Source organism: Lucilia sericata, unplaced genomic scaffold (genome assembly GCF_015586225.1).
Source record: "Lucilia sericata isolate MDLA Ls3-8-SP2 unplaced genomic scaffold, ASM1558622v1 Contig001972F_arrow, whole genome shotgun sequence".
Classification (NCBI taxonomy): domain Eukaryota; kingdom Metazoa; phylum Arthropoda; class Insecta; order Diptera; family Calliphoridae; genus Lucilia; species Lucilia sericata.
Window position 1 is genome coordinate 23,372 of NW_023995843.1, and position 24,752 is coordinate 48,123.

General features: G+C 32.9%; 1 protein-coding gene across 2 annotated transcripts; it reads right to left on the bottom strand.

The window, feature by feature from the left end:
• Positions 1 to 55: 55 nt before the first annotated feature.
• LOC119613089 (serine-rich adhesin for platelets) lies at positions 56 to 24,472 on the bottom strand. Of its 2 annotated transcripts, none has more exons than XM_037969024.1 (9): positions 24,262 to 24,472; positions 22,622 to 23,100; positions 17,639 to 17,725; positions 9,098 to 10,681; positions 8,882 to 9,018; positions 6,251 to 8,474; positions 5,079 to 6,143; positions 4,602 to 5,011; positions 56 to 4,405 (listed from the first exon to the last, which is right to left on the bottom strand). In XM_037969024.1, exons 4-9 carry the CDS (start codon positions 10,547 to 10,549, stop codon positions 4,207 to 4,209), a joined length of 5,487 nt encoding a protein of 1,828 aa, XP_037824952.1. In that variant the 5' UTR covers positions 10,550 to 10,681; positions 17,639 to 17,725; positions 22,622 to 23,100; positions 24,262 to 24,472; the 3' UTR covers positions 56 to 4,206. The 2 variants fall into 2 exon arrangements, with proteins under 2 accessions (XP_037824952.1, XP_037824953.1); XM_037969025.1 differs by lacking the exon at positions 24,262 to 24,472 and adding an exon at positions 23,444 to 23,880.
• Between the last annotated feature and the right edge of the window lie 280 nt (positions 24,473 to 24,752).

Here is a 24,752-nt window from a genome sequence, read left to right on the forward strand (position 1 = left end):
GATGTTAGATTTGGATTCTGTGCGGGTTTTCGGTTTACACGTTTTACGTCCTGTGTAATTCATCAACCGTTTCTATAAGGGACTTTTTTCTAACTTTAGGACACGAAATCTCAAAAATTTAATAGGATGGAGAAATTTTGATGCTAGATTTGGAATCTGTGCGGCTTTTCCGTTTACACGTTTTACGTCCTGTGTAATTCATCAACTGTTTCTATAAATTGCTCCAAATTTTAAGAATTTCAATAAAAATCGTGGAAAAAAGAACTATTTCGTAAGCAGTTCTAAAGTAGGAGTATATGTTCTCTAAATCTGGCCTAAAAATAGTTCATTGATTAATGAACTGGCTCGTGTTCTGAAGCTTTCAATAGAAGCAGGGTCGACTCAATATTGCTTTTACAGAACCAGTTCCAAAGTTGACTATTTGGAACAAAAATTGTAGGTATTAACACCAATCTTCTATAACTAGTTGTAAAACTAATCCTTTTTCTTTTCGTAAGTAAATATAATTTTGAAGAAAATTTCTTTAAAATCCAATTAAACTTTTCTTCAAAAACATTATTATATTAATAGAATCCTTAAAATTTTTTTTTATTAATTTTAGATTTATGTTTATTTTAGTTTATTAGTTTTATGGCAAATTAAATTTATTAATAACACAGTTTTTGTTTAATGATATATTGTTTACTTTTCCCTACTATTGATTTAAAGTTAACTATTTTAAAACTCTACTACAAACAGTTTCTAAAAATATGTTTATAAAGTTGTTTTTTTGTTTTAAAGGACTGGCGTTTTTTTCTCTTTCATACATAGTACAGCTCTTTCATTTGTTATTGAATAAACAATTTAAATTAAATTATTTATATGTAATTAATTAAAGGATTAAAATAGTACAATATATTTTAGTTATTTTTTTTTTTTTTTTTTTTGTTGAAATACTATTATTGATTTGTTTATTTTATTTGTAATTTCCTTACTAAAGTAAAGTACATATGGTTTTTTAATTGTAATTATTATTAATAATTATTTGTTGTATTGTACAATGGTTCTTTAAAGTTATTTTATTAGTTTTTTATTATTATTGCTTGTGAAAAGGCTCATATCGATAGCATCACAGTAATGCTTTAACAAAATATATGTTTTATTGTTATTTATATATTTAATTAAACTAAATTTAGTTAGTTAATGTTTTTGTTATGGATTTATTGTACTTAAAATTAATTGATTGAGTAAATAATAAATAAAAACTTTGAAGGCGATATGAGCCTTTTGCAGACATTTTATTTTCATTTTACTCACACCTTAGATCCTGAATAGGGAGTTGGAAGGTTAAATATTAGAAAAGCAAATAGAACAATTTTAAAGCATTATAGTAGAAATAAGTAAAAGATCTATAAATGTTGCTACCATTTTTCCAAAAAAACCTTTTTCTACCTATGTATGTATTAATAATAAGTATCATGATGATGTAAATCTAAATAGTAATCTTGCAACAGCTGGTAAACTTTTATATAAAACTCAGATATAACTAAAGTGAGTTTTAATTGTTTCCAGTTTGGATTAAAAACTCTAGCGACTACTTTATTGATATTTAGATGTTGATACGATACTTCTTTCCTGGGGAAAGAAGTTGATATAGCTGTCGCGTCATAATCGGGTCGCTCCGGAGCGAAGATCCAATTGTCCTGGGAACGACTATTTAGTAAAAATCTTCCTATAGTTCCTTATATAAAGGCCTGACACACATTTAGATCGAAATGGATTCAATTTATTTAAGCTTCTGTATATTTCGATTAATTCCCAGGAAAATTGTTGGAATTTCACAACTAATTCTGGAACTCATCACTATATCCTGTAGTTGTTCTATTTTGACGTTGAGTCCAGGGATTTTTGTTCAAAATTGTCAACTTCGGAAGGCATTCAGTGAAAGTGTTAAGAAATCAACATTCGTTCTTTGGAACAGCTATGAAAACAGAGATTTGAATATGCCTTCAAATCCTAAACACATTTCGTATTCGCAGCTAGTTCTAGAGAAGCTTTAGAGAATATATGCATCTTTCTTTAGGTTCTAATGTAAAGAAGAAGTTAAAGAAGAATAAAAGTTCTGTAACTTATTCTTTTTCAGCGATTTTGTAAGAAACAGTTCAATTGGATCATTTCGTTTATGTTTCCTCATTCAGTTACGCAACGATTGAAAAAAGGTATTCCAACAGCAAACGCAATCGGAATTTCGTATCAGTGCTTTGAGAATGTGGACATTCTGCACTATTATTTAAGTAACGGAACGGCAAACAAAATGCTGTTTGTTTCTGCGTTCCGTTCCGCAATGCCTCATATATACCTTTTATTCAAACCTTGTTATAGTTGACAGGGAAAGGATGTTAAAAGCACCCATCTGTCACTATTATAGATTGATATTTGAGAGAATCCGTGACATCATTAAGAAGTCCTGGAATAGTAGAATGGATGGCAAAATATCAAGGACCTTATGACAAACATTTGATGTGGAATGCAGTCTATTCTGATAGCGATGCTAAAGGGTCTTTATCAGTAAGAGCGACAATAACATAATTTGCTATTGTCCTAGAATACCAAATCGTAGGTTGAAATGCCTGAGGAATACGTTCCATGACGAACTGGTGGAAATTGTGCGACTTAACCCTCGCAGTCTATTAGGTTTGATCAAGGGAATAAGTAATATCTTCTCTTACATTTCTATCTTTAGGGAATTGAATTTGTAAATCTTCTGGGTTAAAGCCCCTTGAGAATAGACCTATTTCTATTCATCTCTCCTCATTAACTATTTTCTTTTTTTGTTTTCTTCTTCTTCTCTATATTTGGATCTTCACTCTCTATGAAGGGTATTACAATGGACCTTATGGTCTCCGAGTTAAAGTTCTACAACTATCAAGGCATCATCTTCAAGTCCTTGTGTTTTCAAATACTTGTTTAAAGGTTCCATATTTTGTCATCAGGATATTCCCAAAACTTGGCTCCTTTCTAAAACCTCTTTTTGCAAAACATTTGCTAATAAGGTATTTCCTGATAGCAACATTTAAATGCTTTAAAATGGTTCTTCTTTTACTAGGAAACAAACTTTAGTTGGTCATCCTCCCCATAAACATAAATTGTTTGCAAACTTGACAAAAAGCAAACCAAAGAAAAGCTTATAAAAGCCGTAATACAAAACTTGAAGATCAAAATAAAGAAAAAAAAAAAACAATTGTAATTACATTGAATTCATTTAATAAAAGAAAAAAACATATTTCAAAATACTCATTAAAAAAAAAAAACAACATAATAAATTGATTATATTGATTTAAAATTACTAAATATCTATTATATACTATATATTGAATTGTATGTATTCGTACGTATGTATGATGTATATTTGTAATATAAAGTAAATAAAAATAAAATAAATAATATACATAAACATTTTTGCTATACACAGTGGGCGGGATTGGGGAAATGAAAAATATAAAAATTAAAACAGAGTGGACTATAACAAGTATTTTTGTTTAAACAAAATTTAAAAAAAAAAAAGCTACTAAATACCAAGTAAATATGTTCTTTTTTAAAAATTTTAAATTCGTTTTATACTAAAATAAAATAAGAGGAAACTTAACAAAAAGCTGCCATTGGAAAATTACAAAAAAAAAGATGAAACTTTTTTGGTTTCAATATAAATTTTGGTATTTTTTTTTTTTTAAATGTTTACAAGAATTATGGTTTTAATTTGAATTAATATTCAAAGAATTGCATAAACTATTAAAATTTCAAAGTTTTTTTTTTGCTTTTTTTGTAAATAAAAAAATACATAACAAAATATATTATATACATAAAACAATTTGTAATAACTAAAAAAAAATATATAAAAAAATACAGATCATTTAAATAATAATAAAAAATTATAATTAAAAAAAAGGCATTTTGGTGACATAGATAAAACAGGCGTGTTTCAGCGTGGTTGGTGTGTGTGTGTGTGGAGAGAGGGAAAAATATTAAAAAAACATTTTGTTGATAAAATTTTAAATTTCTTGTTAACATAAGCATAAACTCCATTATTAATTTTTTCTGAATTATTATTATACTATGAAGGTATTTTCTATTGTTTAATTAGACCCATATTCTTTGCCAGCGTTGTTGTAGTTTTTGTTGCAGCTGTTGAAACATATCGACTGGCACACATGCAGCTTTTAATAACTACTAAATTTTACTACTGGTTTGATCTTGACGTGCACTATATTTGGGATTTGTGGGCATCACAGTATTTGTAATAAGTTCATTTGGTGCTTCCAATACCCCTTTGGCATGAGCTGCAGCAGTATCACAATCGGTGCGTCTGGATATCAGTAAACGTATATCGGTGTGTAACATTAGACGGCCGGAACGTGATGTTTGGAATCTATAAATGAAGAAAAAAAAAAAAAACATTAGATAAGTAATGTACTAACAGAAAGGTGAATGGGAGATCAATATCCTAAAAAGTAAGTATTGGAAATATAAGAGAAAATGCTCTAATCTTAAACCTAGTAGATTGCCACAAATACTAACTGGTTCGTCGTGGAAACTATTATCTTAAGTTAGTAAGTTAAACTTACCTCAAATGTATGGAATATCTTAGACTTTTCATATTCTCAGCTGATATAAAGTGTCCTAAATGATGTTCGTTGTTACTTTGAGGTGAGCGTTGTTGTTGTTGTTGTGGTTGTTCCATAGGTTGAGGCTTTTCTGGCTGCTGTTGCTTATTGTTTACACACATGGGAGTATTCTCCTCGTTTGTATTAAACTGCTGGTCCACACCATTTGACTTTGCATCATTATTGCTTTCCATACCCGAATCTGCTAAAATACGCTGCCGTATAAAGGTTTGATGTAAAGTGGGCATGTCACGCATATCGTAGGGTATAACAAACATGCGCACCACAGTACCCATGGGATTTAATAAAGTAGCTTGGACAGTGCCACAACGTGGCACCGTATAACCTTTACGTGGCAAACGTATTTCACACTAGAAAAGAAAAATATTCAAAATTAAAATAAGTCTTACATTTTTCAACATCCTTTTGCTAACTCACCAGATAAGGAGTACTTAAGGTCTCACCCTTAAGTTCATAAAAATAGGCAGCCGCTGGTATGGTTAATTGAGTGGGACAAAAACCGCCCGAGGCGCCCAATAGCAATTTAAAACCCATTACTTCAATTTTAGGCACCAAACGTCGTTGCAACAGACATTCTTCCAAGTTACCCAACAAAGGTTTACGACCAAATACCGCCGCCAAACGTGTTCTCAACTTGACGGGTGAAGTGGCAAAGGGACTATACATACCAGAATCAATATCCTCATCGGAAAATTGCTCATCTGAACCCAAGGAAGAACGATCCGAACGATCGGACAAGTGACGAGATCTTCTTTTATATATGGCTGAAGCTTTAATAAAACGTGGCGAGAGAGAGGGAGAATTTGGTAGGGTGGGAGCTGAGTTGGATTTTTGTACCGTCAGTGATGGAGTTGCTGGACTTGAAGGTGATTCAAATGAAAATGTAGGTGAAGCTTCTGTAATATTAATATCCGCCGACTTTGTTTTCATAGAATTCCCCGTACCATTACACACCCCATTTCCTATGGGTATGGGTGAGGAAGAAACCACCAACATTGAGTTGGGATTACAAAATATGGGTGTTAGATTTACTTTAGGTAAACTACGTCTTAACAATAATGGATTATGAGTAGTGGGGGTATTATTATCATTCAATTTGCTGTTTTTCTGTGGCTGTTCTTCGTTCTTATTAAAATTACAAGCGATATGCAAAAGATTCGGTTTAGGTGTATGTTTATGGGGTTGTTGTTGTTGTTGTTGCATTTTATTTTTCATGGCATTTTGATATTGTTCACTTGGTGTGGGAGTTTTAAATTGTGCCATCATCATTATCGAGGAATTGGTGGTATCGTTGTTGCTACAAGAAGAATTTTCTGTTTGCTCTTGTAAGGGTGGTGTTGAGCATGAACGTTGTTGCTGATATTCTATTCTATCCGTGCTGCCATTGGCACTTGGTCGGGGAATTTGAGCGTAATACGATTTGCTGTTCAAAGAACAGCGATCTATGTGGGGTGTTAGTTTTGTGGAGGTTTCAAAATATTCCTGTTGTAGAAAAGGGAAGAGTTTTATTAATAACAAAGTTTTATGCCTTCACTAAGAGTAAACGAGATACTAATAGAAAGAACATTTATTAACTAAACTGTACTTACTTCTTCCATTACTTCATGATCGCTGCACGATTTTTCTGATGTTGACATTTTTCTCACATTATAGTCATCCGCATGTTGTGCGTCCACCACAATCGCTACATTATCCACACAATCAGCTGAAAAAACTTTCCCACCATCCGTTTCATTATCACCACCATCGCCATCTTCGGCATCATCACCAGCAGCATCCGTATGTTCATTTAATGAGTTAATATTTTTATCCACAGACTTCAAGGAAGAATTATTATCTTCTGAAGACAAATCCTCTCCTGACGGCTGATTAAAATGATGTTGGGTCTTTTGACGTTTGCATAACTGACAGCCAACCACTAGATTGTTAAGATTGTTGCTGCTACCATTGATGACGCCACTACCACTATGGCTATTGTTGTTGCCACCATTACCATTCATAGTGCTGGAGTTTTGGCTAGATGAAATTCTAATATTATTACTACTATTGCTGTTTATTGTTGGTTGTTTTATGGCAGCCATTTGATTTGAGTCTTTGGATTTATGTTTATGTTTCTTATTTGACTTCGGTGTACGTTGTATGGCTTGTAATAATAATTCGGCGTTATTACGTGGTGTATGTATAATATCACTACTACTTAAACTACTGGCTGATGAGGTCTCAGCATCCATGATTTCTTCATCACTATTAACTTTTATTAGAGGGTTACACTTTAGACATATCATTGACTTTTCGAAACCACAAGCTGTACAAGTGTTGGTGATAGTTTGAGTACCAGTTGAGATCATTTTGACTTGTTGGTGATGATGTTGCTGCTGCTGCTGCTGTTGCAATTGTAGTTGATTTGTAGAAGGAATGCTATTTATATGATTATTTGGTAATTGTTGTTGTCTTTGGCCTTTTGCTGCTAAACTATTAATGCTAGATTTGTTTTCTATACGATCGGCGGTATCACTATTATTGCCATCATCATCATCGTCATTCACATCATCAACCCTATCATCACCTTCACCTTCACCATCCACATCATCATCATCATCTTCTCCTTGTTCCATTTTATTATTAACATTATTATCCGTATCTTCTTGTTTTTGATTTGTTGCGGAAGTAATTTCATTGGTTTTACTACGCAATTGTTGTTTTTTGTCTCGTTTCAACATGCGTTTACGATATTTGAGGAGTTGCTTTTCACGATGTGAAAGATTTCCATAGTTGTTTGTACTAAATGAGGAATTGGAACTATCACAATCACCAACACTGGCACTGCCCCCACATGAAATTGTGCTATTATCACCACCGGCACTTAAATCAATGTGCTGATCATCAAATTCAAAATCTGCATCTTGAAAATCTAGCTGTTGGCCAGAAGATTTTTTGCAATTTTTACCATTCACAGAAAAGGAGGAGCAAAGTGAAGAAGAAGTGGAGGCAGTTAATTGTTTTTGTTGCTGATGTTCCTTTAAATTATTATCACAGTTCATTATTAAAATTGTTGATTTGTTGTTGGCATTTGTTGTTAATGTTGTTGCAGACGTCGCTGCTGCTGCTGCAACGTTTGCTGATGTTGTTGCTTTCGCTGTTGCCGCTTTTGTTTTATTTTTAGCTGCTAAACACGTTGGTGTTGCAGAATTTACGGGTGGTGTTGCCGTTGTTGCAGCTGTCAATCCACTTGTTGTTGGATTCTGTTGCTGTTGTGTTGCTGTTAATGTGCCAACTTTTGGTATACCCCCCGTAATACGTGGAAGACTTTTTAGACAAACCGATACGCTACAATTTTCCGTAATATTGACATTTGGAAAATTGTGTACATTCGGTTTTGAATTAAAGCAAGCAGTGCTATCGTATTGTTTTATACGATAGAAAATATTTAAACGTGGTGCTGATGGTCGTTTTTTACCGCTCCCTACTCCTGCTGTAATACCGACACCCCCGCCACCACCACCAATAACATTGCCAATATTTCCACTATTTGATGATGGTGTTATGGCTGTGGGGTGTTGCAGCATTGAGGTAGTTGATGTTGCTGTCGGTGCTGTTGTTATTGCATTGTTTGTTGTTGCTGTTGTAGTTGCCAAATCGCCAGCTGCACTTGTTGTTGTTTGTTGTGGTGTGGTGTAGATAACGCGACCGGTTTCATAAATGGTCTTGTCCGATTTCTTAATAAGATCACACCAGGCACTGATTTGCGAAAAATACAATTGACTGCGTATGGCACTACACAATGAGGGCAGCGTCATTGTAGGCGGTGGTTGTCTGCATAGTTATAATAATTATTAAAAAAACAAATAAATAATATTAGAAATATGCATTCAAAACAAAGGATTATTTATCAGTTGTGCAATTAAACAAAGAGAAACTAATGGAAAATCGAAGCATTTGTTTCAATTATTAAATAAAATCGAACAATGTTTGACCTTGCCAGCATGACATTTATATTATTGTCGTAGTCTAGTATATAGTCTAGTCCTTAGTTATGACTATAGTCTAGTCCTTAGTGAAGACTATAGTCTAGTCCTTAGACAAGACTATAATCTAGTCTACCGTCTAGTTTATACTCTAGTCTATACTCGTACTAGTATATATGAAAGTACAAGCTTTCCCAATGTCATAATGGTTGCCACGCTGTCCAACCTTGTCAAATATAATCTCAAAATACTCACTTTTCTTTTTGTGTTATTATCCATTGTTCCAGTAAGATTTTATTACCGACTGGGCCCAAATATACTTCAATGCATATGGGCTCTCCACGAGCTAAAATATTTTCCATTTTAATACAATAGGCACGCCAACGTGTGCACTGCAATAGAAAAAAAACCAAAAACAACAACAAAATGTTAATGTTCATTCACTTTCTAAAACGTTCTCTCATTACTTACCGTTATGTTAACGTACGACATATCACAGTGGTGTTCCTCAGTTTCTAAGGCATCACCTTTGGCTAGTCCCATTTTTCTAAGGAACTGATCACAGTGTGGACCCTGTTGCGGGTATGTTTGATTACGACTTGCAGTGGCTGGAGATGATGTCATCGGCGATAGTGTTGTTATTACTGTTCCAGAGTTTGAGTTTGTAGTAGTAACCGAAGGTATAATAAGAGAATTTCGACTAAAAATATTCGAATGTAAATTTTGGTTGGGTGTAGAAGAGTTAATAGTTTTATTATTGCTGGCCGTTTGAGCAGAAGGTATAGCCATACGTTGGGTTGTTGTACTAGTTCGACGTAATAAATATTCTTTATTGTTTGAGCTGTTATTGCTACTGCTATTGGCCAGATGGGGAGTTGAAGAATTGTACCAGGAATTGGCTGAAATCGCACCACCCACACCAGCACTGCTACTACTAGAACTACTGCTGGCTGAACCAGTTGAAATATCTAATTGTTGATGTTGTGGTGGTGTGGAAAATCTAGGTGAGGAGGAAGAAATTTGTCTATTATTTGAATATCTGGGAGGTGAAGTGTTGTTGACTAATAGGGGATTGCCAACACGTAGACAAGTATTGCTGGCTAGAGATTGTAAAGAGCACATGAAATTTTCGCTAGAACCACCGCTACCGCTACCACCTACTACAACTCCACCACCACCACCACCTCCCATAGAATTGGGAGAATTATAAAAATTCATTTGATTAATGGACATTCTGCGTAGAATCTCAAAATCGCCACCTCTTCTATCTTCATGCGTACCATGATGTTCGGTATTTATGGACAAGGCCACATATTCCGCATCTGAGCCTCTGGGGCATTCAACAGCTATACGCTGTCTGGGCGCCAAAACATGATGATGGGCACTAGGAGATTCTTGTCTCAATTGACTTAGTTTTTGCGACCAACGACTATGATTACTCTCCACAGACGACGAAGCACTCTCACTACTACTGCTGTAGTAGTCTCTCAAAAATGAAGAAGTTGTTGAATCGGGTGAATTTGACGACTTACGTCCCAAATAATTGGCCAAATCAATGGAAAATGTACTAGTAGCTATTGGACCCATCGAACTGCCCATGTTTTCGCCAAAAGCCGCTCTTGATGTTGAAGGTTTGGGTGATTGTCGACCACAGTCGGCCGTATTGGCGCCCAAAGATGTTTTAAACTCATTACGTGTTGTCTGTATGGCATATTCATCTTCAGCTAAGGCTCTACCCTCCAAAATCAATGATGCTATACCTAGAAAAGCGCTTATATTTCCTTGTCCTATGCCAGCCGCTGCGCTGGCTCCATTGCTGGCATTGGCACTACCGGGTATAGGGGGTGAATTATTTAATTGATTACCAATGCTTCCAACGGAGGCAATGGGTGGTGAAGAACTTGTTGCGGTTGTTGGTATCATAATGGCAGCTTTTTAAACAATTTCCTAACAAAACGAATTTTGTCTCGTTGTCTTGTTTTGTTGTTTCTGTCAATCTCGCTCAAAACGGAAGAGGCCTTCTGTCTGTCTGGCTTTTCTTTTCCAACTATAGAACTGAAATGGTAGCAAAAGAATCAGAAAAAAAAAAGATTTTTAGTTGTTTTTTTTTAAGTTTTCCTTTTATTTTTAGCAAGGCTTGAAAGTTTATATTCTTTTGGATTTATTTTTATAACCAAAAAGTGTAGAGCTTTCAATGGGTTTTTATCATAGAACAAGTCTAGTCTAATTTGCAAGCTAAGCTATAAGTCTTGCCTACAGTCTCTTCAAGTGAAAAGATTTTAAAGAAATTTTACTTTAGAACCTATTCGCAAACAAATGTTTTTGCCATAAAAGCTTTTTAAAGCTTTTCCTCATAAATAGCTTTTAACAGCTTTTCCTCATTAAAAAGCTATTTAAAGCTTTCTATGGCTTTTTTATAAAGAGCTTTTTTAGACTTTTTCTCATAAAAAGCTTTTTAGAGCTTTTCTTTATAAATAGCTTTTAAGAGCTTTTTCTCATAAATAGCTTTTAACAGCTTTTCCTCATTAAAAAGCTATTTAAAGCATTCTATGGCTTTTTTATAAAGAGCTTTTTTAGACTTTTTCTCATAAAAAGCTTTTTAGAGCTTTTCTTTATAAATAGCTTTTAAGAGCTTTTTCTCATAAAAATATTTTTCACGATTTTTCTCACAAAAGTTTTTTTTTCGCGTTTTTTCCCATAAAAAGTTTTTGAAAGCTTTTTCTAATATAAAGTTTTTCCAATTTTAATTATAAACAATTTAAACAATTTTTAAATATTTGAACATTTAAAATAGCTTTTTAAAAAGTTTCTATTCAAAGTTAAATACCCGCCAATTTTCATAACAAATTAAATACATAATTAAATTAATTGTGAGAATAAATGAATTTTTATATTGAAAACCTTGTTGAATCTAAACACGGAGATGTATGAATGTCATTCATTGTATTTATCATGTGCACAATAAATTTATAAAAAAAAATAAAATATTTTCTTTAAATAATGCAATTATTTTTAGTGCTCCCCACTTTTGAAACTAGGTCAACATGAAAAATAGTTAACAACAACAACAAAAATAATTCATATATACAATATATAGTAGATATTTTAATTGTTAAATATATGTACTAGTATTGTAGTCGTCTACCTACTTCCTTTATTGAGTCATAAATTCATAATGGAAAAAAGGAAGAGGAAAATCATTTCAAGCAGAAGAAGAGCAAGAAAATTAAGGTCAAAATTGGTTGTTGTTGATTACTTGGAACAGTATTATACGAAATGCAAGTAGGTTAATATGTTAGGAATCTAGTTCTTGGTCATTAAAATACATAAAGAATGCAACAAATTAATGTTTCTTTATTCTATTTTTTTTTTTTTTGCGAAATAAGGGGGCGTGACCTATAAACCTCAATTTGAAAAATATTATATAAAAAAAACAGAACATGACAACAATCTACCAGCCCCCATAGAAACTCATTCTCTCTACATGTAACATATAACTTAGTAATATGACGTCATATTTCTTGTTTTTTTTTCTGTAATTTTATTTTGTATTACAAGGTTTTTCATTCAAATGCATTTAAAATAGACAAACAAACACAAAAAAGTCAGTCTAAAACCCTCATTTCAAATTTTGTAATTTCGTAATGTAGTATAAAGAAACCAGTTCAATACAAATACGAACGAACGAAAAAAAAAAAATACTAAACACAAATATTCATAAAAAAATCTACTAAATTGTATCCAACCAGCAAAATGCAATATGTAACAGAGATGGAAAACGTTAAACGTAAAAACAGGACTTTGAACTATAGTGTAGTCTATAGTCTGATGTATAGTATATAGTCTAGTGTATAGTCTAGTGTATAATCTAATGTATAGCCTAGTCTATAGTCTAGTGTATAGTTTAGTCTATAGTATAGGCTATAGTCTAGTGTATAGTCTAGTCTATAGTATAGTCTCTAGTATAGTCTATAGTATAGTCTATAGTATAGTCTATAGTCTAGTCTATAGTCTAGTCTATAATCTAGTCCGTAGTCTAGTCTATAATCTAGTCTGTAGTCTAGTCTATAGTCTAGTCTATAGTCTAGTCTATAGTCTTGTCTATAGCCTAGTCTATAGTCTAGTTTATAGCCTAGTCTATAGTCTAGTTTATAGCCTAGTCTATAGTCTAGTCTATAGTCTAGTTTATAGTCTATAGTCTAGTTTATAGTCTATAGTTTAGTCTAGTCTATAGTCTAGTCTATAGTCTAGTCTATAGTCTAGTCTATAGTCTAGTCTATAGTCTAGTCTATAGTCTAGTCTATAGTCTAGTCTATAGTCTAGTCTATAGTCTAGGCTATAGACTAGTCTATAGTCTAGGCTATAGACTAGTCTATAGTCTAGGCTATAGCTAGTCTATAGTCTAGTCTATAGTTTAGTCTATAGTCTAGTCTATAGTTTAGTCTATAGTGTAGTCTATAGCTCTAGTCTATAGTAGTCTAGTCTATAGTCTAGTCTATAGTCTAGTCTATAGTCTAGTCTATAGTCTAGTCTATAGTCTAGTCTATAGTCTAGTCTATAGTCTAGTCTATAGTCTAGTCTATAGTCTAGTCTATAGTCTAGTCTATAGTCTAGTCTATAGTCTAGTCTAGTCTAGTCTATAGTCTAGTCTATAGTCTAGTCTATAGTCTAGTCTATAGTCTAGTCTATAGTCTAGTCTATAGTCTAGTCTATAGTCTAGTCTATAGTCTAGTCTATAGTCTAGTCTATAGTCTAGTCTATAGTCTAGTCTATAGTCTAGTCTATAGTCTAGTCTATAGTCTAGTCTATAGTCTAGTCTATAGTCTAGTCTATAGTCTAGTCTATAGTCTAGTCTATAGTCTAGTCTATAGTCTAGTCTATAGTCTAGTCTATAGTCTAGTCTATAGTCTAGTCTATAGTCTAGTCTATAGTCTAGTCTATAGTCTAGTCTATAGTCTAGTCTATAGTCTAGTCTATAGTCTAGTCTATAGTCTAGTCTATAGTCTAGTCTATAGTCTAGTCTATAGTCTAGTCTATAGTCTAGTCTATAGTCTAGTCTAGTCTATAGTCTAGTCTATAGTTAGTCTATAGTCTAGTCTATAGTCTAGTCTATAGTCTAGTCTATAGTCTAGTCTATAGTCTAGTCTATAGTCTAGTCTATAGTCTAGTCTATAGTCTAGTCTATAATCTAGTCTGTAGTCTAGTCTATAATCTAGTCTGTAGTCTAGTCTATAGTCTAGTCTATAGTCTATAGTCTTGTCTATAGCCTAGTCTATAGTCTAGTTTATAGCCTAGTCTATAGTCTAGTTTATAGCCTAGTCTATAGTCTAGTCTATAGTCTAGTTATAGTCTATAGTCTAGTCTATAGTCTAGTCTATAGTCTAGTCTACAGTCTAGTCTATAGTCTAGTCTATAGTCTAGTCTATAGTCTAGTCTATAGTCTAGTCTATAGTCTAGTCTATAGTCTAGTCTATAGTCTAGTCTATAGTCTAGTCTATAGTCTAGGCTATAGACTAGTCTATAGTCTAGGCTATAGACTAGTCTATAGTCTAGTCTATAGTTTAGTCTATAGTCTAGTCTATAGTTTAGTCTATAGTGTAGTCTATACTCTAGTCTATAGTGTAGTCTATAGTCTAGTCTATAGTCTAGTCTATAGTCTAGTCTATAGTCTAGTCTATAGTCTAGTCTATAGTCTAGTCTATAGTCTAGTCTATAGTCTAGTCTATAGTCTAGTCTATAGTCTAGTCTATAGTCTAGTCTATAGTCTAGTCTATAGTCTAGTCTATAGTCTAGTCTATAGTCTAGTCTATAGTCTAGTCTATAGTCTAGTCTATAGTCTAGTCTATAGTCTAGTCTATAGTCTAGTCTATAGTCTAGTCTATAGTCTAGTCTATAGTCTAGTCTATAGTCTAGTCTATAGTCTAGTCTATAGTCTAGTCTATAGTCTAGTCTATAGTCTAGTCTATAGTCTAGTCTATAGTCTAGTCTATAGTCTAGTCTACAGTCTAGTCTATAGTCTAGTCTATATTAGTCTAGTCTATAGTCTAGTCTATAGTCTAGTCTCATAGTTAGTCTAGGTCTAGTATAGTCCTAGGTCTATAGTCTAGTTTAGTAGTACGATAGTCTAGTAGATCTAGTCTATAGTCTAGTCTTAGTTCTAGTCTATAGTCTAGTCTATATCATAGTCTAGAGTCTAGTCTACAGTCTAGTCTATGTCTCGTCTATATATAGGTATAGTTATAGTCTTCTATAGTCTAGTCTATAGTCTAGTCTATAGTCTATTCTATAGTCTAGGTCTATAGTCTAGTATATAGTCTAGTATATAGTCTAGTCTATAGTCTAGTCTATAGTCTAGTCTCTAGTCTTAGTCTATAGTCTAGTCTATAGGTCCTAGTCTATAGTCTAGTCTATAGGCTCGTCTATAGTCTAGTCTATGTTAGTCTATAGTCTCGTCTATAGGTTAGTCTATAGTCTAGTCTATAGGATAGTCTATAGTCTAGTCTATAGTCTAGTCTATAGGTCTAGTCTATAGTCTCGTCTATAGTCTAGTCTATAGTCTAGTCTATAGTCTAGTCTATAGGTTCTAGTCTATAGTCTAGTCTATAGTCTTAGTCTATAGGTCTCAGTCTATAGTCTAGTCTATAGTCTAGTCTATAGTCTAGTCTATAGTCTAGTCATAGTCTAGTCTATAGTCTAGTACTATAGTCTAGTCTATTAGTCTAGTCTTATAGTCTAGTCTCTAGTCTAGTCTATAGTCTAGTCTATAGTCTAGTCTATAGTCTAGTCTATAGTCTAGTCTGTAGTCTAGTCTAGTCTTGTCTATAGCCTAGTCTATAGTCTAGTTTATAGCCTAGTCTATAGTCTAGTTTATAGCCTAGTCTATAGTCTAGTCTATAGTCTAGTTTATAGTCTATAGTCTAGTTTATAGTCTATAGTTTAGTCTAGTCTATAGTCTAGTCTATAGTCTAGTCTATAGTCTAGTCTATAGTCTAGTCTATAGTCTAGTCTATAGTCTAGTCTATAGTCTAGGCTATAGACTAGTCTATAGTCTAGGCTATAGACTAGTCTATAGTCTAGTCTATAGTTTAGTCTATAGTCTAGTCTATAGTTTAGTCTATAGTGTAGTCTATACTCTAGTCTATAGTGTAGTCTATAGTCTAGTCTATAGTCTAGTCTATATATAGTCTAGTCTATAGTCTAGTCTATAGTCTAGTCTATAGTCTAGTCTATAGACTAGTCTATAGTCTAGTCTATAGTCTAGTCTAGTCTAGTCTAGTCATAGTCTAGTCTATAGTCTAGTCTATAGTCTAGTCTATAGTCTAGTCTATAGTCTAGTCTATAGTCTAGTCTATAGTCTAGTCTATAGTCTAGTCTATAGTCTAGTCTATAGTCTAGTCTATAGTCTAGTCTATAGTCTAGTCTATAGTCTAGTCTAGTCTACAGCCTAATAAGGCCATAAATTATTTTTTTATAGTTTTCCAACCCTGTTATGCAGTAGCTACGTAATGTTCATTTTTTTATGTAAAAAACAACATGTTGCTGACATTTTCAGTTGTTGTTTTATTCGTTCATACATACAATTGCATGTTGCCAAGCAACATTTATGTTGAAACAAGGTTGTTGTTTATATACATAGTATACATACATATTTACAATGTTTAATATTGTTGTTGTTGTTGATTTTGTATTTCGTTACTTTACTTTCCGTTTAAAGTCTTGACCTGCATACACAAACTAGAACAACATAAATTTGTAAGTGTGTGTGTGTGTTTATGTTCAAGTTACAGCAACACTTCCATACCTACGCATATACATATTGAGAAAATCTCATTACTTTGAGCGAGAATGGGGGAAAAAAATATGGGAAAATCACAATAACAAAAACATTGAGAATTTTGCAAATACATTGAGTTTTTTTATTTATGTTTTCACGAGAGTACTGTGGGAGAGCAAAGGGAGGGTAAGAGGGAGAGGGGAAAGATGGAAGAGAGATAAGGAAAAGTAGGAGGAAAAGTGAGGGTGAAAGAGAAGGCAAGGGGAGGGAAGGGCGGAGGGACAGTGGCGAGGGAGGAAGGGGGGAAAAAAGGGGGAGGGAAAAGGAGGGGGGAGAAATGGGTTTGGAGGTAAAGGACAAGGCGGGTGGGGCCACAGCGAGGAGCGAGGCGGAGCGAGCGAGCGAGGACGAATGCTGAGCGAGCGAGCGGCGAGCTGAGCGACGGGAGCGAGCGAGCGAGCGATCGGCGTAGCGAGCTGAGAGAGGCGAGCGCGAGCGAGCGAGCGAGCGAGCGAGCGAGCGAGCGAGCGAGCGAGCGAGCGAGCGAGCGAGCGAGCGAGCGAGCGAGCGAGCGAGCGAAGCGAGCGACCGAGCGAGAGAGCGAGCGAGCGAGCGAGCGAGCGAGCGAGCGAGCAGCGAGCGAGCGAGCGAGCGAGCGAGCGAGCGAGCGAGCGAGCGAGCGAGCGAGCGAGCGAGCGAGCGAGCGAGCGAGCGAGCGAGCGAGCGAGCGAGCGAGCGAGCAGCGAGCGAGAGAGCGAGCGAGCGAGCGAGCGAGAGAGCGAGCGAGCGAGCGAGCGAGCAGCAGCGAGCGAGCGAGAGAGCGAGCGAGCGAGCGAGCGAGCGAGCGAGCGAAGCGAGCGAGCGAGCGAGCGAGCGAGCGGCGAGAGAGCGAGGAGCGAGCGAGCGAGCGAGCGAGCGAGAGAGCGAGCGAGCGAGCGAGCGAAGCGAGCGAGGAGCGAGCGAGCGAGAGCGAGCTAGCGAGGAGCTAGCGAGCGAGCGAGCGAGCGATCGAGCTAGCGAGCGAGCGAGCGAGATCTCGAGCGATCTATCTATCTAGCTATCGAGCTATCTATCTATCTATATCAATCTATCAATTTATCTATCTATCTATCACTATCTATCTATCTATCTATCTCATCTATCTATCTATCTATCTATATCTATCTATCTATCTATCTATCTATCTATCTATCTATCTAGACATTCTGTATCAGAATCATTTAATAATTTCTACTCACCACAATCTTTTGTTGTAAACTTGCTGCCTGCAATTAAACGGCCAACTGGGTTATATAACAACCATTGTCAGTATAAATTGAAACATTCTGAAATTATAAAGATAAAGAAAAATAGAAATTAGTATTAGGGTAAATCGCACAAAGTATAGGTACTTCTTTTATTTCCGAATAATTTATATCTTTATTTTTGGAATTCTAAAATATTAATATTCAAAATTTTGGGTTTAAATATTAAGAGACGTAAACAAAAAATATTATTATTATAAAAACTTTGAGGAGGTATAATCACAATTCTAAGATATTTTGAGATATTTCAAATATTATTTCAAATAAGAAATCTGGTTCTGTGGTCAAACAAAGCAAATTAATCATTTGGATTATTGGCACAAAATAAAATTAAATGAATATACAATTCCTACTTATAAGACCTACATACATTTAGAAAATAATATGTGTCATCATTTAAGAACACAAATGGAACAAAACATTTTGAATATAAATAACCGTTTTTTAAATTGAAAATCACCGAAAACAAAGAGTTTTTAAATTTGGGCGAGTTAAACACCAAAAAAATACTTTTAGTTCCTTGACTTTTAAATTATGCATACATACATATTTCTCTTTTTCTGAATACATAAAAAGCTTAAAAAATACATCATCAACATCGTCATTAATAATAATTTAACGGTTACCGTATTTTAAAAAATGTGTATAAAACTAATCTTTAGACAAAGAGAGAGTGACGCAATTTTTTTAATAAAACAAATTATACAAATTTATAAAATTATTGCTTTCATTTAAGAACATTTATTCAAAACATGCGGGTGTATATAAAATATAATTTCATAATTTCTATTAAAAATTTCTTATGATTCTGTTGAATGCCACAAATAAACTACAATTTACATTGTAAATTGACCATTAAATAAAAGCCCCAACCTAATTTAATTAAATTTATCCATTGCATATACTTTTATAAAGAAAAAATTTCACATTTTAAAAATATCATTTCCTTTTTATTATTTGACTCATTTAATGACAGAATAATGTTTAAGGAGAAGAGATAAAATGGAACGAAAATGATAAGAGATTAAGAAATAAAATGTATAACCAGCATATATGTATATAAATGATTAATAAAGATATTGACGAAATTAGCTAATCATTAAGATTATCAACTGATTTTCGCTAAAAATTTTTATATGAGAACTCGATCTAATCCATATCCAAATGTACATCCCCTAAAGCTACTTTAGTTCCATCATCATGTCTTCAACTGCATATTTTGGAGAGTAGACATGTGATTTTTAATTCAAATATCTATTATGTTAATTAAGATGTGTTTAGGTGTTTATAAGCTTTTCTCAAATATTAACCCCTAATAGGGACCCTCAAAATACTCAAGAAAATATCATAAACTAGAGCAAAAGAAACTTATGGTTGTCAGAACGAAAATATTATATAAAGAACAAACCCATACCGAGCTAGGGACTATTACCTGTTAAATGATCGATCCACACCAATCCAATCCACCATTTGGATTAGATTGGAACTTAAATCAGATAGAGGTTTATTAATACACTCAAAAAAACTATTCATAAATTCTCACTTGAATCAATCCAGATCCGGTTTTTTTCAACAAGTTTATCACTAAGAATGGCTATACATAAGATTGGTTTAAGTCTTAAACTGATCCCTTTACCAAACAACATGGTATCAGGCTGTATGGAACTAGAAAAATTGGGTTTTCAACTGTTCTTTGGGGGTGAGGGACGCCTAAGAACGGACTCCAAGGAGCTAGAGAAATCGGTTTACGAGCTGTTCTTTAAGGTGAGGGACGCCAAAATACAGAACAAGTTTTAAGTCTGTTCTCTCTAGGGTTTGTTACAGAGTTCCTTTATTGGTCTAAAGAATTTTTTATTCATTTTCGTGTAACAACTAGGTATAACTAGGTATGCTCTGCACCCATAAAACTAAACACGAGAATAGGTTTTGAGTCCCTATTTTATCTCTTAAATAACATAAATTACATTTTTTATTCATCTAACATTTCATAATGGGTTAAAACTACTAACCAGTTACTTTGTCATTATATACACTATAAAACATAAGTATGTACATACGTATGTACTACATACAAATGTAAATATGTATGTACAAAAATAGATACATGTGTATGACCAAGAAAGGCATTGCACTGACTGATTAAATGAAAACAAAATAAAATAAAAAAACCATAACATACTAAACCACTATAAAAGAGGAAGGGGGAGGAGGAGGGCGACAGGCTGGAGTAAAGAAAGAGAAATAAACAGAACTAATACAAAGAGGAGAGAGTCAGTGCTATAATGAGTAAAATAATAACACGTATTTAGCTAAAATACATACATACACACTAACACGATAAAACATAAATAAAGTGGAAAAAAATATAAACAAAAAACAACTGATCGAAACCAAAATACGAAATAAAAAAAATAATAATAATAAACAAAAGATAGACTGATGTACAAACGAACATATGCAAGTAAATGAAAAACGAGAGAGAGAGAGTGTAAGTGTGATATAAAAATAAACAAAAATAAAAGTAGAGAAAATCATAACAGAATTAAAAGAATATTTTAGTTTTTCTTTTTAGAGAAATCAAGAGAAATTAATGATATAATTTTTAAAAAAATAGAAAAAACAAGCACTTGGCATGTTCATGTTCAATATTTAAACGACACGTTTGATGTAATGAAAATAAAGAAAGAAAAAAAAAATAGATAAAAACACATGTAAAATAAATATAAAAAAACTATATATTGACTAAATAGTTTATCACATAAATAATATTTATTAAATAAGCGAATAGATAGAGAATTTTTAGTGCCTCTACACCAGGCATGGAACTAACAACTGTTTAAAAAAGAAAACTTTTTCATTAAAAACAAACTTTTCGACTACTAGACTATGGACTAGACTATAGACTAGACTAGACTATAGACTAGAGATTAGACTATAGACTAGCTGTAGACTAGACTATAGACTAGACTATAGACTAGACTATAGACTAGACTAGACTATAGACTAGACTAGACTATAGACTAGACTATAGACTAGACTATAGACTGACTATAGACTAGAATATAGACGAACCTATAGACTAGACTATAGACTAGACTACAGCCTAGACTATAGACTAGACTATAGCCTAGACTATAGACTAGACTATAGACTAAGACTATAGACTAGACTATAGACTAGACTAGACTAGACTATAGACTAGACTATAGACTAGACTATAGACTAGACTATAGACTAGACTATAGACTAGACTATAGACTAGACTATAGACTAGACTATAGACTAGACTATAGACTAGACTATAGACTAGACTATAGACTAGACTATAGACTAGACTATAGACTAGACTATAGACTAGACTATAGACTAGACTATAGACTAGACTATAGACTAGACTAGACTATAGACTAGACTATAGACTAGACTATAGACTAGACTATAGACTAGACTATAGACTATACTAGACTAATAGACTAGACTATAGACTAGACTATAGACTAGACTATAGACTAGACTATAGGACTAGACTATAGACTAGACTATAGACTAGACTATAGACTAGACTATAGACTAGACTATAGACTAGACTATAGACTAGACTATAGACTAGACTATAGACTAGACTATAGACTAGACTATAGACTAGACTATAGACTAGACTATAGACTAGACTATAGACTAGACTATAGACTAGACTAGACTAGACTAGACTATAGACTAGACTATAGACTAGACTATAGACTAGGACTATAGACTAGACTATAGACTAGACTATAGACTAGACTATAGACTAGACTATAGACTAGACTATAGACTAGACTACAGACTAGACTATAGACTAGACTATAGACTAGACTATAGACTAGACTATAGACTAGACTATAGACTAGACTATAGACTAGACTATAGACTAGACTATAGACTAGACTATAGACTAGATATAGACTAGACTATAGACTAGACTATAGACTAGACTATAGACTAGACTATAGACTAGACTATAGACTAGACTATAGACTAGACTATAGACTAGACTATAGACTAGACTATAGACTAGACTATAGACTAGACTATAGACTACACTATAGACTAGACTATAGACTAGACTATAGACTAGACTATAGATTAGACTATGGACTATAGACAAGACTATAAACTAGATTATAGACTAGACTATAGACTAGATTATAGACTAGACTATAGTCTAGTTAATAGTTTAATCTATAGTCTAGTATATAGTCTATAGACTAGACTAGATTAGACTATAGATTTGACTGTATATTCGACTATAGACTAGACTATAGACCAGACTATTACTAGACTATTAACTAGACTATTACTAGGCTATTAACTAGACTATAGACAAGTCTATAGACTTGACTATAAAATAGACTGGAACATAGACTATAGTCTATAGTCTAGTTAATAGTCGAATCTATAGTCTAGTATATTTTCTAGTCTATAGTCTAATCTGTAGTCTATAGACTAATCTATAGACTAGACTATATATTAGACTATAGCCTACACTATTTACCAGACAATTAGCTAGACTTTTAACTAGATTATTAATTAGACTATAGACTAGACTATAGACAAGTCCATATACTAGACTATAGAATAGACTGGAACATAGACTATTTTATAGACCAGACTATAGATTAGTATGTAGACTAGTCTATAGTCTACAGAAAGACTAGACTATGGACTAGGCTATAGGCTACACTATAGACTAATCAATAAAAGTATTAAATATGTTTTAAAAAAGTTCAATAGTATTGAATTTTCCATTCCTGCTCAAAACCCTAAAAATAATATAAAATTCTAACAAGGGGTCTGTCTATCTATCAGTCTTATTGAAATTTTTATAAAAACTAGAAAAATGTGTGTCAAATTGATGAGTTTTTTTTTCAAACTTACATGCTGCTGTTTTCATTACGCTTTGCTCCTTTTTCTCGGTGATAATTAACGTTGAGGTCACACTCACTTAAAAATCACTTAAGAGAGAATGAGAGAGAGAGAAAGAAGTGAGTTCTCAAATTCCAAAGTAAACTTAAAACAAAGTTTTTTTTTTAATCCTTTTAATTTTCAATAATTTGTTTTAAACTTGAAGAGGGAAATTATTGTAATATTTTCATTTTTTACTGTGTTTATCTGTTTTGTTGTTGTATAATTATAATTAATGTTGCAAATGTTGAGTTGTTGTTTTACAATAGTTTTTAAAAACATTGGATTTGTTCCAATTGTCACTATTGTGTTTGTTGTAATTATTTCACTCATTTACTAATTGCGTTTTTTTTAATTTATATTTTCTTTTCGATTTTTTTTTTAATTTGAAATAGTTTATTTTAATTTGTTATTTTAGTGATTTGTTTGCAAATAAATAATTGCGCTGCAGGCTAAAAGACAACAATAATAATGTAAACAAAATAAATAACTTATTATATTAAACAATTTTTATATTTATTGATTTTAGAGGAAGCGATCTGGATGAATTTAATTCACTTTTATTGTGTACAGGAGAAACCCCCAAATTTTCAGTAAAAATTAAAATTTTCATTGAAAATCTAATTTTTTACCACAAAATCCAAATTTTCTTAAAAAATGCCATATTTTAGCACAAATTAGAATTCTAAATGAAAATCCGATATTTTCTTAAAATTCTATACTTTCAAAACACAATCAGCTGTTGAAATGTTATCTTCAGGTAAAGTCATTTTGACAGCTGATTGTTTTCTTTACTTCAAGAGAATTTATTTCAAGGCTGTCAAACTCGAATTTGCCCCAATTTTCTGTATTTGTCTTGGACTTGAGCTAGTATAGGATTAGTTTTGTACTTCAACTTATAAAATCGCCTTGACAAAACCCTTTTTCTTAGAAACATTTATCTTTATTGTATTTTTTTTTTATTTTAATAATTTTATAGGTTATTTTTAATAGCAACTGTCATTGAAACGTGATTATTAAACAAGTTTTTTCGCAGTTTTTTGTTCATTCCTGAACAAATAACAACTCGAAATTTTCTTTTATTTAAAACACATTAAATTTTCTTTTAAAACTTATTTTTTTTTGTTAACAAATAAATTGATTTTATTATTTTTATCACACTTCCTTATTAATGTTATAAAGAAGCAACAACAACAACAGTTAATGTTTCTCTTCTATATTAAGCATTTTGAAAGAAACTTCATTATCAAAACTTTTATCATCATAAACACGAGCTTTTTTTATAGGTTTGTGTGAATGTGTGTAATTTTCTTTTATTCATTTTTTTTTATATTATTAAAAATAAACACACTCACTCACTGTTTTAAAATACACACAACTCAATTGCACTTTTTTTCTTTATATCTGTTTTATTATTATAAAATAAATATAATAACAGACAGGACAGAGTCCATCATCATCATACACACACAAACACTTTGCTACTAATTCTGCTTCTTCTCATTTAAACAGAGTGATAAACAGAGAGAGAGAGAAACCCACAGCAACATATGTATACATTCTCTCTCTGCTCCTCTACATTTTAATGATGATAGTGATTTTTTATTTCTTACATTTGTTTATTTTTGTTTAGTTGGTCTACAATTACTTCAAAAAAAAATAAACTAAATTTTTTACACTCCGCGTCCGCGTACCGTTCCAAGTACTCGTAGGAGATAGATGATTTTTATATTAATTTTTGTTCCTGTTTCTACTCGGACGACTACTTGGTATTGTTGGATGATGTTGTGAACACTCACGTTGCTATTAAAACGACTGATGAATATGGAAAGAAAACTAATGCCTCGGTGACTGAAAACTGCTGACTGACTGTAAAGCCAAAAGCAACAGCAACAACAACCAAAAGCAAATACAAAAATTTTGTATACAAGAAAAAAAAAATCAACAACAACCAGGCAGTCAACCAGTCTAAATATGTATAAAAAGTTTATATCTCTATCTACATACAAAAACAAACGAACATTACTTACATACCTATCAACATTTTTATGTACATTTGTATGTACAAATAAAAGAGGTGTGTGACGGAGGAGAATACGCTATA